This window comes from Equus asinus, chromosome 25, assembly GCF_041296235.1.
Source record: "Equus asinus isolate D_3611 breed Donkey chromosome 25, EquAss-T2T_v2, whole genome shotgun sequence".
Lineage (NCBI taxonomy): Eukaryota > Metazoa > Chordata > Mammalia > Perissodactyla > Equidae > Equus > Equus asinus.
Genome location: NC_091814.1, coordinates 15,231,715 through 15,245,072, shown reverse-complemented (window position 1 = coordinate 15,245,072; position 13,358 = coordinate 15,231,715). Strand labels below are relative to the sequence as shown.

At 44.6% G+C, this 13,358-nt stretch overlaps 2 protein-coding genes across 2 annotated transcripts; both read left to right on the top strand.

Annotated features, from left to right (window-relative positions):
* Positions 1-667: 667 nt before the first annotated feature.
* Positions 668-1,957, top strand: LOC139042072 (small proline-rich protein 2I-like). Its single transcript, XM_070497780.1, has one exon. The coding sequence runs from the start codon at positions 1,373-1,375 to the stop codon at positions 1,559-1,561; it is 189 nt and encodes a 62-aa protein (XP_070353881.1). The 5' UTR covers positions 668-1,372; the 3' UTR covers positions 1,562-1,957.
* Positions 1,958-11,498: 9,541 nt separating this feature from the next.
* On the top strand, positions 11,499-12,132 carry LOC139042064 (small proline-rich protein 2I-like). The gene has a single exon (XM_070497739.1). The coding sequence runs from the start codon at positions 11,548-11,550 to the stop codon at positions 11,734-11,736; it is 189 nt and encodes a 62-aa protein (XP_070353840.1). The 5' UTR covers positions 11,499-11,547; the 3' UTR covers positions 11,737-12,132.
* The last annotated feature ends 1,226 nt before the right edge of the window (positions 12,133-13,358 follow it).

The window sequence follows — 13,358 nt, the reverse complement described above, 5'->3', positions numbered from 1 at the left end:
GGAGGTCACCATTTGATTGACCGTTTCTAGGGTTTTTTTTATGGGATGGCTATTGTGCCAATCTGCTGCCTTATCTCAGTCCCTTTTAGAAGAAGAAAAGGAGAGAAGATGAGCAAGCCATGGATCCGAGGGAAATACAGTAAAGGAAGGACTTGGGTTGAAGAGAAAGCTGTCACCTGCTAGTCAGGCTCTTTTCAACCCAGCACATACAGCAAGATGGCAACCATCCAAAGTGGAACCGAGCAGGCAGTTCTATGACTCAGGGAAGGTGGAAGATAGGAGGGGTCTTCTTCCCCAATCAAGAGAGAGGGCCTTGGACCACCAGTTGGGGAATCGCCTAAGTCTCCCCCTGCCGTAAGTCCCCGACACTGAGAGCTAAGGCCGGACCTTGTGAGTCATGAGCACCTAATCCAGAGAGGAGATCCTGGTTCAGGAGATTTCCTGTTTCCAGTGTCCCTGTCAGGCCAGTTCTGGATGGGTTTGCATTTTGTTTGGGAAATTCCGGGGCAGGCCAGTTTTTGGCAGTTGCACTTCGCTCTGGGCTGGGCGTCAAGCCCTATAAAGAGGTGCTCTGCTGCACGACTGTCATCCTCCTGGTACTCGAGTCCCAACCTCCTTTGGAGAACGTGGTGAGTGTGATTTGTTCCGTTGATCTGTTTTGTGGTGCTCTCAGATGTTGAATTTAGTGTGCAGACAGCAAGTTTGTTGAGTCCATAGGTATGATGGTGGGTTTGATGCTACTTAGGTGATGGAAGCTTAGCCTTGAGGCACAATGATATCCTGTCTTGATTCATGTTTCGGTAGCTTGTTTGAGGTCGTGTATGGAAAAGCAATTCACAGGAAAGGTTTGAGATGAAGAAGAGGAAAGACCAAAGTATTTTTCTCTCTGCTCTGTCTCTTTGATTTCCCTTTCCTCCCGCTGGGGTTTCCGAGGCTTAGTAGGTGTGAGGCCCTTGCATTTTTCCTGCTGGCCGTTTGCTCTGTACCTAAGTCAACCTATGGGGACTTCGGAAGAGATCCCGATGATAGTAATTGCTTGCGAGTTTTCCCAGGATTTCAGAACTTCTGATGGCCTTTCATGAAGATGATATTTTCCCACAGAAAACATGACTTGGTTCTTGCAGAGATATTTCCTTTGAAAAAATGATATGAGCAAAGAGAGGATTTTCTCAGGACTGATGAGGCAGTTGGCTAAAGAGGAAGCAGGGTGGTGGAAGGCGCAAAAGAGGGAGTTGAGAGATGAAAGCCCAATCTTGGAAATGGGAGAGGGAACATCTCCCGCTATTCTATCAGCCGCGGTTTCTCTCTCTGGAGGAGTCCCTTCTTGCGAACACTGTCTCTAATTTCTTTCAGCTCCGAAGACTCCAGAAAGATGTCTTCTCAACAGCAGCAGTGCAAGCAGCCCTGCCAGCCCCCTCCTGTGTGCCCACCTAAGTGCCCAGAGCCGTGCCCGCCCCCAAAATGCCCTGAGCCGTGCCCACCCCCACAGAGGCAGCAGAAATGCCCTCCTGTGCAACCTCCTCCACCATGCCAGCAGAAGTGCCCGCCCAAGAGCAAGTAACAGCTTCAGCAGCATCAGGATCTGGAAAAGAGAAGGACCATTGGCTCGCCTGCTTCCACAGCTCCACCTTCACCTTCTCTTCCGAGCCTATCATGGTGGCAGAAGCGGCTCCTCCACCCTTCAGCCTGTAAAATGCCCGTGTGACTCCTGACAGCAAAAGGGTTCCTTCCTGAGGCTGTCACACTGCTCCTCTCCAGGAGGTAGCCGAGGAAGGGCATCCTCAGCTGTGCCAGCATCCCAGAGCTTCAGGAGGAAGAGCAGCAGCTCTCTTCCTGGGTGCCAGCAGGGGATGCTCTTGATGTCTTCTGTGTCTGTCTGTCCCCTGGGCAGGCGTTTGTATCACCTGGCAATTGTTCCTTTTCTTCCATTTCCTGAATAAAGTGCCATTTTGTGGGATGGGATATTGTCTTTCTTTGAAAACCTGCTTGTCAGCAATATCCTCTCACCCTTTTGGGTTTCTTTCTATCCTTCTTTGTCCCAAGCCTCAGGTCTCACATTCAGTGTTCTCTGAATTTTGGAGCGCTACCTAACATTCTTTCAATCTCATGTCAAATCCAGGTTATTTCCCTTAATTACTGCCTGATTGATTTTAGGAACAAAGTGTTTAATTCCTCAAGATTTCAATCTCTCTGCTACAAATTGGGGTAAATCCTATTTACATTACCCACTTTTCTCAGGCATGAGATTGAATGGTAATTTAGTTGTCAGAATGCCTGGCACATCTTAGCCCTCGGTAAGGCATCAGATCGTCCTTGTGTCCATCCTCATCATCAACAACCTCGTGACCACCCTCACCCTCACCACAACCTCCACGTTTGCTGCAGCTGCAACGTGCAAGTGTAAGATGCAGAACCAGGATAGGAAACAAGAAGATTCTTAAACTTTATGACTCTGTCGTATTCCGCTGTTCTCTTTCTTTTCTGATTCACTTTATTTTTTACGTGATGTTGCAGATGAAGAGCTTTTCGGGAGTAGCGGAGTCTTCTGCATAAAATCATGGTAGTTCTGAACTCGTGGGGAGCCCAGAAGGAAGAGAAGTAATAAGGCTCCCTACAAGGGAAATCGCTGCCTCCTCTCCCCGTGAAGCCCCTGCTCTTCTTCCTCCAACAACGCACCAAACTTCAGGGTCATGTCATGTATTCTCACCTCCAAAACTCCTTTCTTGGATGCTCTGACCCCATGTTTGAAGAATATTGGGGTTTACATGGTTGCTTAGATTTACGAAATTACTGTTGCCATGCAGCTTCTTTTTGAAGTGCTGAGCCTACTAGGCAGGTCATCTGTGGAAGGAGAGATATGTTCTGTAAATATCCTTTCTGTGTTCCTAAGTGTCCGCAGACTTTAGCGTTAGTTGAAATCACACACACACACACACACACACACACACACACACACACACACACCCCTTTGCCGTTGAGAAATACAGAATTACTTTCAAAACAACAAAGTCTTCCTATTAAATCATAGTGTGCTTTGTCCTATTGAATCTTAAGAAGGTCTTCCTCTCGGTCCATTCTCCACTCCAAAGCTCGAAGTAACAGACTCCAAGAGGATGGAGCTGCAGATGGAAGGAGAGTCCCAGATTACTGCTCAGCCTGCATCAGATTGCGACATGAATGAAAATTAACCCTGTTATTTGAGGTGGTTTCTACTGTAGCTGGCGTTATTTGTTCTCATAGAGAAATGGGTTGTAGGGGAGTGCTACCCCAACAAACCTCCACTCTGTGGCCTATACTGTGGAGTCTGCATGTGCTTGGCAAGGAAGCAGGTACTGGAAAGTTTAAAAATGTTCTTAATATCAAATATGTAAATATGATAGATGTTCGTCAATGGCAAACGTTTGCTGAAATGGCATCTTGATAGCGCGTCTAACTGTTGGTTATTTGTATTGTCCAACAGGGTATTTCACCGGGCTTACATTCAGGAAATCCTTGCTTAGTTTGCAAGCCAAATATGAAAAGAAAAGAATAGAGCCCAGAAATTCGAAGTCTGGTGGAATTAGAAGAGTGAGTGTTCGTGAGCCCCAACGAGTGAGAGATGAGAGGAGAAACGGTTTTGAACTTGAAGTTCACGCTCAGTTGACTGGAACAACACAGAAAAGACGTAGACGTGTGTAATCTTTCCCCCTGTCGTGCTGGATAGTCTCAGGCAGCTCCATTCGGTTCCGAGAAAGGCAGTAAAATCAAGCAGACCTGAGAATGACTTCTAGGAAAGGGCCTGAGTGTGGTTACTAGACCACAGAAACGACCGGAGGAATGACAGGTATCACATTCCTAGTAAGTTTTTGGGGGAATTGATGACTACACAAACTGTGAGCCGAGACTCAAAAGACTTTGATTTTTCAAAAAGAATACAACTCTCCAATCCCCCTCTCCCGCTTTCCACCCCACCCATTTCTGACATGCTCAACAGAGGTAACAAGAAAGAATTACCTCTGGGAGGTGAACAAAGGGGCCAGAGGATGCTGGATGAGGGATTCTCTCCCAGAGAATTGGATCAGAACATGATCAAGGCAAGGAGGAGAAGGAATGGTGAGGTTCCCCAACTTAATTTCCCCTTTGTATGATAGTTGTTCTCTTTCATCTTTCCCACAGCTTTCTCAGGTTATAATGCACAGATGAAATTGCATATATTGAAGTTGTACGAAGTGATAATTTGACATATGCGTACTTCGTGAAATGATTGCCACAATCAGGTTAATTAACACATTCCTCAGCTCACGCATTTACCAGTTGTGTGTGTGTGTATTCGCATGCTTGCGAGTGATGAGAGCTCTTAAGGTGTACTCTCTTATCAAATATCAAGTGTCCAGAACAGAATTATTAACCACAGCCACCAGGCATTACAACACACCCCCGGGGCTTATTTATCTCAACACTCAATACTTGTACCTTTTGACCAACATCTCTGCGTCTCCCTTACCACTCAGGTCCCCTCAGCCACCATTCTACTCTCTGTTTCCATGAGTTCAGCTCTTGTAGATTCTCCAAATAAGCGGTATCAGTCAGCATTTGTCTTTCTCTGTCTGGTTAATTTCTCTCTGCATAATGTCATCTAGTTTCACCCATGTTGTTACTAATGGCAATATTTCACTTTTCTCCATGGCTTGGGAGTATCCCGTTATATACGTGTATATATTTATGCACAAGTATAGGCACCCACACCCACACACACATTGTCTATTTCCATGCATCTGTCCATGGACACTTAGCTTGTCTGCATATCTTGGCTGTATGAAAATTGCTGCAATGAACACGGGAGTGCCGATGTCTTATCTAGGTACAGTTTCATCTCCTTCGGATACATGCCCCAAAGTTGGATTGCTGGATGATATGGTAGTTCTGTTTGTACTTTGTTGAGGAACTTCCACACTGTTTTCCATAGTGGATGGTCCAATTTGCATTCACCTCCACCGTGTACAAGGTTCCCTTTCTCCACATCCTTGTCAGCACTTGTTATTTGTTGTGTTTTGATAATGGTCATTCTAATAAGTATGAGCCGATGTCTCGCTGTGGTTTTGACTTGCGCTTCCCTGATGATCAGCAATGTTAAGCACCTTTTCATGCACCTGTTGACCATTTGTATGTCTTTGGGAAAATATCTGTTGAGGTCCTTTGCCTCTTATTTACTAACATTATTTGATTTTTCTTTTTTCTTTTTTTTTTTTTTGCTATTGACTTGTATAAGTTCCTCACAGACTTTGGACATTAACCCTTATCAGACATAAAGTTTTCAAATATTTACCCCCTCCTGTAGATTGCCCATTCATCTTGTTGATGGCTTCCTTTGCTGTGCAGGAGCCTTTAATTTCTATTCTATCCAGTTTCATTGAGATAGTTATGACACATAACACTGTGCCAGTATGAGATTTCCAATATAATGATCTGATACATGTGTATATTGTGAAATGATTGACACAATAAAGTGAGTTTTCACATCCATTACCTCACATAGTTACGGCTATTTGCATGTGTGGTGAAAACCTTGAATATCTACTCTCTTAGTAACTTTCAGATTTACAACACAGCGTTGCTAACCAGGATCAACATGCTGTCCAGTACATTCCTATGGCTTATTCATCTTGAAACTGGAAATCTGTACCCTTTGACCACTTTCACCCATTTACCATGTTTCCTTACACACCCACCCCAACCCCTGCCGTGCTCTCCTTGGAAACCACCAATCCACTCCTCAGTTCTCTGAGTAGTTTTTGTTTTAGATTCAACATGTAAGTGACATCACACATGATTTGTTTTTCCCATCTGACAAATTTCACTCAGCAAATGCCCTCCAGGTTCATCCTTGTTGTCACACATGGTAGGATTTCCTTATTTGTCATGACGGAACAATATGCCATTATATCTATCAATCAATCCACCTGTCGTTCTATCTATCTAGCTATCATCCATCTATCTTTGTATCGCATTTTCTTTATCCTGTCCTCCACTAATGGACGCTGAGGTTGTTTCCATGTCTTGGCTCTTGTGAGTAATGCTGCTGTGCACCCAAGAGTGCAGATACTCTTCGACGTGGTGGTTTCCTTTCCTTCAGATAGACAGCCAGAAGTGGGTTTGCTGGATGCTATGGGCGTTCTGTTTATTGTTTTTTGAGGAACCTCCATACTGTTTTCCATAGTGGTCGTACCAAGTTGCAGTCTCACCAACAATGTACAAGAGTCCCCTCTTCTACTCATCCTCACCGACACTTGTTGTCTCTTACCTTTCTCAGAATAGCCACTCTGATGGTGTGAGGTGCTTTCTCATGGTGGTTTTGATTTGCATTGCTCTGGTAATTAGTGAGGTGCAGCCCCTTTTCCTTGCTATTGAGCTGTGTAAGTTCCATGCATATTCTGGAAACTAACCTCTGATGGGATCGTGGTTTGCAAATATTTTCTCCCAACTTGCAGGCTGCGTCTTCATAATGTTAATCGTTTCTTTTGCTGTGCAGAAGCTCTTCTGTGTGTTTAATTTTACTTGTTTATCTTTTAATTCTTAGTTTTGTCGATTGTCCTTTTGGTGTCCTATCTATAACATCATTGCCAAGACAAATGTGAAGGGATTTCCCCAGTTTTCTTCTAGGAGTTTTATGATTTCAGGTGCTAACATTTAAATCTTTAATCCCTTTGGAGTTAATTTTTGGGAATGCTGTAAGGTAGGGGGTCCAGCTGTGCTCTTTTGCATGCAGCTGTCCCGTTTAGTCAACGATCATCCTTTCCCCATTCAATGTGCTGGGTCCCCTGGTCAAAGGTTAGTTGGCTGTATATGCTTGCTTTGTGCCTGGTCTCTCTATTATGTTCGGGTGGTCCACCGTCTGTTTTTACGCCAGTACCATCCGTTTTGATTACCACAGCTTTGTAATATAATTTGAAATCAGGAAGTGTGATGCCGCTAGCTATGTTCCTCTTTCTCATGATTCCTTTGGCTTTTTGATGTCTTCTGTGGTTCCATACGAATTTTAGGATTGTTTTTTCTATTTTTGTGATAAACGTCAACGGAAGTTATAGGGATTGCATTGACCCTGTAGATTACTTGGGGCAGTATGAACATTTTAACAATGTTAAATCTTCCAGTCTTTGAACACTGGAGATCTTCCTATTTATCTGAGTCTTCCTCAATTGCTTTCATCCTGTCTTACCGTGTTCAAGGTCCAGGTCTTTCACGTCCCTGATTAAATTTATCCCTAAATATTTTGTTTTTGATGGCATTGTGAATGGGATTACTCTTAGTTTCCCTTTAATAGCTTCTTGTAAGTGTAGAGAAACACCACTCGCTTTTGTATATTGAGTTTGTAACTTTCCTGTCAAGTTGTTTATTAGTTCTGAGAGGTTCTTGGTGAGTTCCTCGGGTTTTCTATGAGATTTACATAAGAGACATGTAAGTTATGCGATCAGCAGGCTGAGACCATTTTCCTTTTCATTGCCAATTAGATCTTTTCATTACTTTTTCTTGCCTAATTGCTCTGTCTAGGACTTTCAGTACTATGTTGAAGAGTGGGGAGAGTGGGCACCCTTGAGTTGTTCCTAATCCTAAATGGAAAGCTTTCTGATTTCACCATCGGGCATGCTATTATCTGTGGGCTTGTCCAATATGGCCTTTGTTATGTTGAGGTACGGTCCGTAGCTATGTAATTCGTGGAGAGTTCCTATCATGAAAGGATGTTGAATTTTGTCAAATGCCTTTTCTGCATCCATTGAGGTGATCATACGATTTTTATCTTTTGTTCTGTTAATGTGATATATCACATTTATTCATTTGTGTCTGAGGAGCTTTCCTTGCAACCCAGGAAACAATCCACATGGATCATGGTGTATGACCCCTTTGATGTGCTGTTGAATTCTGTTTGCCAGTATCCTGAAGTGGTAATGGAGATTGAGCCTTATACTCAGAAACAAAAGCAGAAGGCAGACATCCAAGGGGACTTGCAATTGTCATTTCTCTAAGAAGATCAGGAATATCTCAGCATGGTTAATTCGTGTCTCTTTATCTCTATTTCTCCTCTGTTGTGTTGTAGAATTGTGATTTGAAGGGACTATATTATTCAATGATATAAGACTTATAGTAGTACAATGTGAGATAAAACGTTGAGTCATGAGTTGGAGAAAATTTTCTTCTTTCATCTAATTTTTCTTATAGTAATGATTCACGGTAAAACCCTTAGCAAGTGAGGGACTGGGGATTTAGGATTGAACCTGGGCTTATCTGACTCTTAAAGTCCATAAAGGGAAGCTCTAGGTATGTAGATCAAAGATACACAGATAGATAGTTATATAGATAAATAGATAGATAGATAGATAGATAGATAGATAGATAGATAGACAGACAGATATGTGGTGTTTTGTGTTTGTGTATTCTGTGATCGATGTCTCAGGCTTCAGATGGTGAAACTTGGGAGAAATTGATCGTTAGATGCCGTTCTTTGTCTTGTGGCAGCTCTTGATGTATCTGATCTTGAGGAACTCTGAGTGTGTCTGTTCACCTCTGCAAAATGAAAAGTGACTCCTGCCTGACTTGTTCCGGGCACCAGAGCCGCCATGTCTTTGCTGCCTGCACGGTGATGATTCACAGCCTTTATGAGGGTTGTCCTCAGTGGGAGACTTTCCAGATGCAACCGAGAGTGGATTATCTGAAACTGGAATCCCATTTGAGCAGCTAATTCTCAAATTTTGGATGGCAGAAATCAGACATTTCTCTGAGGATTGACGTTCAGGTGGGGTGTGAGGTTATGGGGCGTGGTAAGTGACCTGCTGAGGAAAGGCTCTTCTCTTGGCTCCCTGAAAAAGTCTAGGTGAGCCATTTGGTGATGACACTGTTTTCAGTCACATGACCTGAAAGTGCTGAAGTGATGGTTCTGTCCTGCCAGGTCACGGCTGAATGTCAACCTTGGTCAAAAGCTCTTCCTTACTGACAGGAACAATGACAGTTCTGGGAACCTAACCTGTTCAACTGAGGGGGTGTGATGCTAGATTGACTTAGGGATCCTTCACGTTCCGTGGCTCCGCAGCTGAGTGTTTCACAAGTTTCGAGCGTCTCCTCTTCCTCCTCCTCCTCATTTTCCGTTTCCCAGTATAAGTCCACATTTCTTGGAAAGCTTCCTGACAATTTGGCCAAGACAATGAGCCTTGAGTCACGTCACTTTAAATGTTGAATGCACAGCATTTAGTCATCCCCAATGACTGCATGAAGATTTAGCAAAGATGTGAAATGGCGACCCACTAAATGCGTTGATCTCATCTCCTGAGTGATGGATATGTCCCAAAGGGGATGGGTAAGAGAGACGTTGAAGCGACTCAAGTGCCCTGCAACTTACGAATGCATAAAGAAGATGTGGTATATATATATGTATATATATGTCGCATATATACATGTATATATGTATAGAAACACACACACACTGGCACACACAATGGAATACTACTCACCCACAAAAAAACCCAAAATCGTGTCATTTGCAACAACATGGATCTACCTTGAATGTTTGATGTTAAGTGACATAGGCCAGACAGAGCAAGACAAATACTGCATGATTTCACTCACATAGGGAAGATACGCAAACACACGGATAAAGAGGACAGATTAGTGGTTACCAGAGGGGAAGGGGCTTGGGGGCTGAGTGAAAGAGGTAAAGGGTCACATATGGATGGCAATGGATAAAAGCCAGAGTAGTGGCGGTGAGCACGATGCAGCCTATACAGAAAGTGATAAATAATAAGGTATGCTGGAAATGACCCAATGTTATAAACCATTATGGTCTCAGTAAAACAATTAGAAAAAGGAGAGGTATACACTGTGGAGGTGAGAGGATAATGTGGCAAGATGAGGGGTCCAGAGGGCTTAAGGAAAAGACAGAGAAACAGCATGCAAATATACTTAAAAAATCATTGTTTTAAAGCCCTAAATCCTGTTTGGAAAGAGAGTGTGAGAAAGCAAATATAGAGGATCAGCCTAAGTCCCTATTTTCTCCTGCTCTTCAGATATTAGTGCTCTGACCCTCTGAATGATGCTAGGTGATGCCGTGGTCCCTGTGGATTCCATGAGGCCCACTTTGGTACAGATATATAAAGGCGGCAGTTTTATGCCCTCAAATTGCAGGAGCAAAGCAGTGAACACAGCATTCTGGAGGTCACCATTTGATTGACCGTTTCTAGGGTTTTTTTTATGGGATGGCTATTGTGCCAATCTGCTGCCTTATCTCAGTCCCTTTTAGAAGAAGAAAAGGAGAGAAGATGAGCAAGCCATGGATCCGAGGGAAATACAGTAAAGGAAGGACTTGGGTTGAAGAGAAAGCTGTCACCTGCTAGTCAGGCTCTTTTCAACCCAGCACATACAGCAAGATGGCAACCATCCAAAGTGGAACCGAGCAGGCAGTTCTATGACTCAGGGAAGGTGGAAGATAGGAGGGGTCTTCTTCCCCAATCAAGAGAGAGGGCCTTGGACCACCAGTTGGGGAATCGCCTAAGTCTCCCCCTGCCGTAAGTCCCCGACACTGAGAGCTAAGGCCGGACCTTGTGAGTCATGAGCACCTAATCCAGAGAGGAGATCCTGGTTCAGGAGATTTCCTGTTTCCAGTGTCCCTGTCAGGCCAGTTCTGGATGGGTTTGCATTTTGTTTGGGAAATTCCGGGGCAGGCCAGTTTTTGGCAGTTGCACTTCGCTCTGGGCTGGGCGTCAAGCCCTATAAAGAGGTGCTCTGCTGCACGACTGTCATCCTCCTGGTACTCGAGTCCCAACCTCCTTTGGAGAACGTGGTGAGTGTGATTTGTTCCGTTGATCTGTTTTGTGGTGCTCTCAGATGTTGAATTTAGTGTGCAGACAGCAAGTTTGTTGAGTCCATAGGTATGATGGTGGGTTTGATGCTACTTAGGTGATGGAAGCTTAGCCTTGAGGCACAATGATATCCTGTCTTGATTCATGTTTCGGTAGCTTGTTTGAGGTCGTGTATGGAAAAGCAATTCACAGGAAAGGTTTGAGATGAAGAAGAGGAAAGACCAAAGTATTTTTCTCTCTGCTCTGTCTCTTTGATTTCCCTTTCCTCCCGCTGGGGTTTCCGAGGCTTAGTAGGTGTGAGGCCCTTGCATTTTTCCTGCTGGCCGTTTGCTCTGTACCTAAGTCAACCTATGGGGACTTCGGAAGAGATCCCGATGATAGTAATTGCTTGCGAGTTTTCCCAGGATTTCAGAACTTCTGATGGCCTTTCATGAAGATGATATTTTCCCACAGAAAACATGACTTGGTTCTTGCAGAGATATTTCCTTTGAAAAAATGATATGAGCAAAGAGAGGATTTTCTCAGGACTGATGAGGCAGTTGGCTAAAGAGGAAGCAGGGTGGTGGAAGGCGCAAAAGAGGGAGTTGAGAGATGAAAGCCCAATCTTGGAAATGGGAGAGGGAACATCTCCCGCTATTCTATCAGCCGCGGTTTCTCTCTCTGGAGGAGTCCCTTCTTGCGAACACTGTCTCTAATTTCTTTCAGCTCCGAAGACTCCAGAAAGATGTCTTCTCAACAGCAGCAGTGCAAGCAGCCCTGCCAGCCCCCTCCTGTGTGCCCACCTAAGTGCCCAGAGCCGTGCCCGCCCCCAAAATGCCCTGAGCCGTGCCCACCCCCACAGAGGCAGCAGAAATGCCCTCCTGTGCAACCTCCTCCACCATGCCAGCAGAAGTGCCCGCCCAAGAGCAAGTAACAGCTTCAGCAGCATCAGGATCTGGAAAAGAGAAGGACCATTGGCTCGCCTGCTTCCACAGCTCCACCTTCACCTTCTCTTCCGAGCCTATCATGGTGGCAGAAGCGGCTCCTCCACCCTTCAGCCTGTAAAATGCCTGTGTGACTCCTGACAGCAAAAGGGTTCCTTCCTGAGGCTGTCACACTGCTCCTCTCCAGGAGGTAGCCGAGGAAGGGCATCCTCAGCTGTGCCAGCATCCCAGAGCTTCAGGAGGAAGAGCAGCAGCTCTCTTCCTGGGTGCCAGCAGGGGATGCTCTTGATGTCTTCTGTGTCTGTCTGTCCCCTGGGCAGGCGTTTGTATCACCTGGCAATTGTTCCTTTTCTTCCATTTCCTGAATAAAGTGCCATTTTGTGGGATGGGATATTGTCTTTCTTTGAAAACCTGCTTGTCAGCAATATCCTCTCACCCTTTTGGGTTTCTTTCTATCCTTCTTTGTCCCAAGCCTCAGGTCTCACATTCAGTGTTCTCTGAATTTTGGAGCGCTACCTAACATTCTTTCAATCTCATGTCAAATCCAGGTTATTTCCCTTAATTACTGCCTGATTGATTTTAGGAACAAAGTGTTTAATTCCTCAAGATTTCAATCTCTCTGCTACAAATTGGGGTAAATCCTATTTACATTACCCACTTTTCTCAGGCATGAGATTGAATGGTAATTTAGTTGTCAGAATGCCTGGCACATCTTAGCCCTCGGTAAGGCATCAGATCGTCCTTGTGTCCATCCTCATCATCAACAACCTCGTGACCACCCTCACCCTCACCACAACCTCCACGTTTGCTGCAGCTGCAACGTGCAAGTGTAAGATGCAGAACCAGGATAGGAAACAAGAAGATTCTTAAACTTTATGACTCTGTCGTATTCCGCTGTTCTCTTTCTTTTCTGATTCACTTTATTTTTTACGTGATGTTGCAGATGAAGAGCTTTTCGGGAGTAGCGGAGTCTTCTGCATAAAATCATGGTAGTTCTGAACTCGTGGGGAGCCCAGAAGGAAGAGAAGTAATAAGGCTCCCTACAAGGGAAATCGCTGCCTCCTCTCCCCGTGAAGCCCCTGCTCTTCTTCCTCCAACAACGCACCAAACTTCAGGGTCATGTCATGTATTCTCACCTCCAAAACTCCTTTCTTGGATGCTCTGACCCCATGTTTGAAGAATATTGGGGTTTACATGGTTGCTTAGATTTACGAAATTACTGTTGCCATGCAGCTTCTTTTTGAAGTGCTGAGCCTACTAGGCAGGTCATCTGTGGAAGGAGAGATATGTTCTGTAAATATCCTTTCTGTGTTCCTAAGTGTCCGCAGACTTTAGCGTTAGTTGAAATCACACACACACACACACACACACACACACACACACACACACACACCCCTTTGCCGTTGAGAAATACAGAATTACTTTCAAAACAACAAAGTCTTCCTATTAAATCATAGTGTGCTTTGTCCTATTGAATCTTAAGAAGGTCTTCCTCTCGGTCCATTCTCCACTCCAAAGCTCGAAGTAACAGACTCCAAGAGGATGGAGCTGCAGATGGAAGGAGAGTCCCAGATTACTGCTCAGCCTGCATCAGATTGCGACATGAATGAAA

Excerpts from the sequence above, each read along its gene's own strand:
- LOC139042072 (XM_070497780.1), top strand. The coding sequence starts at position 1,373 with ATGTCTTCTCAACAGCAGCAGTGCAAGCAGCCCTGCCAGCCCCCTCCT.
- LOC139042064 (XM_070497739.1), top strand. The coding sequence starts at position 11,548 with ATGTCTTCTCAACAGCAGCAGTGCAAGCAGCCCTGCCAGCCCCCTCCT.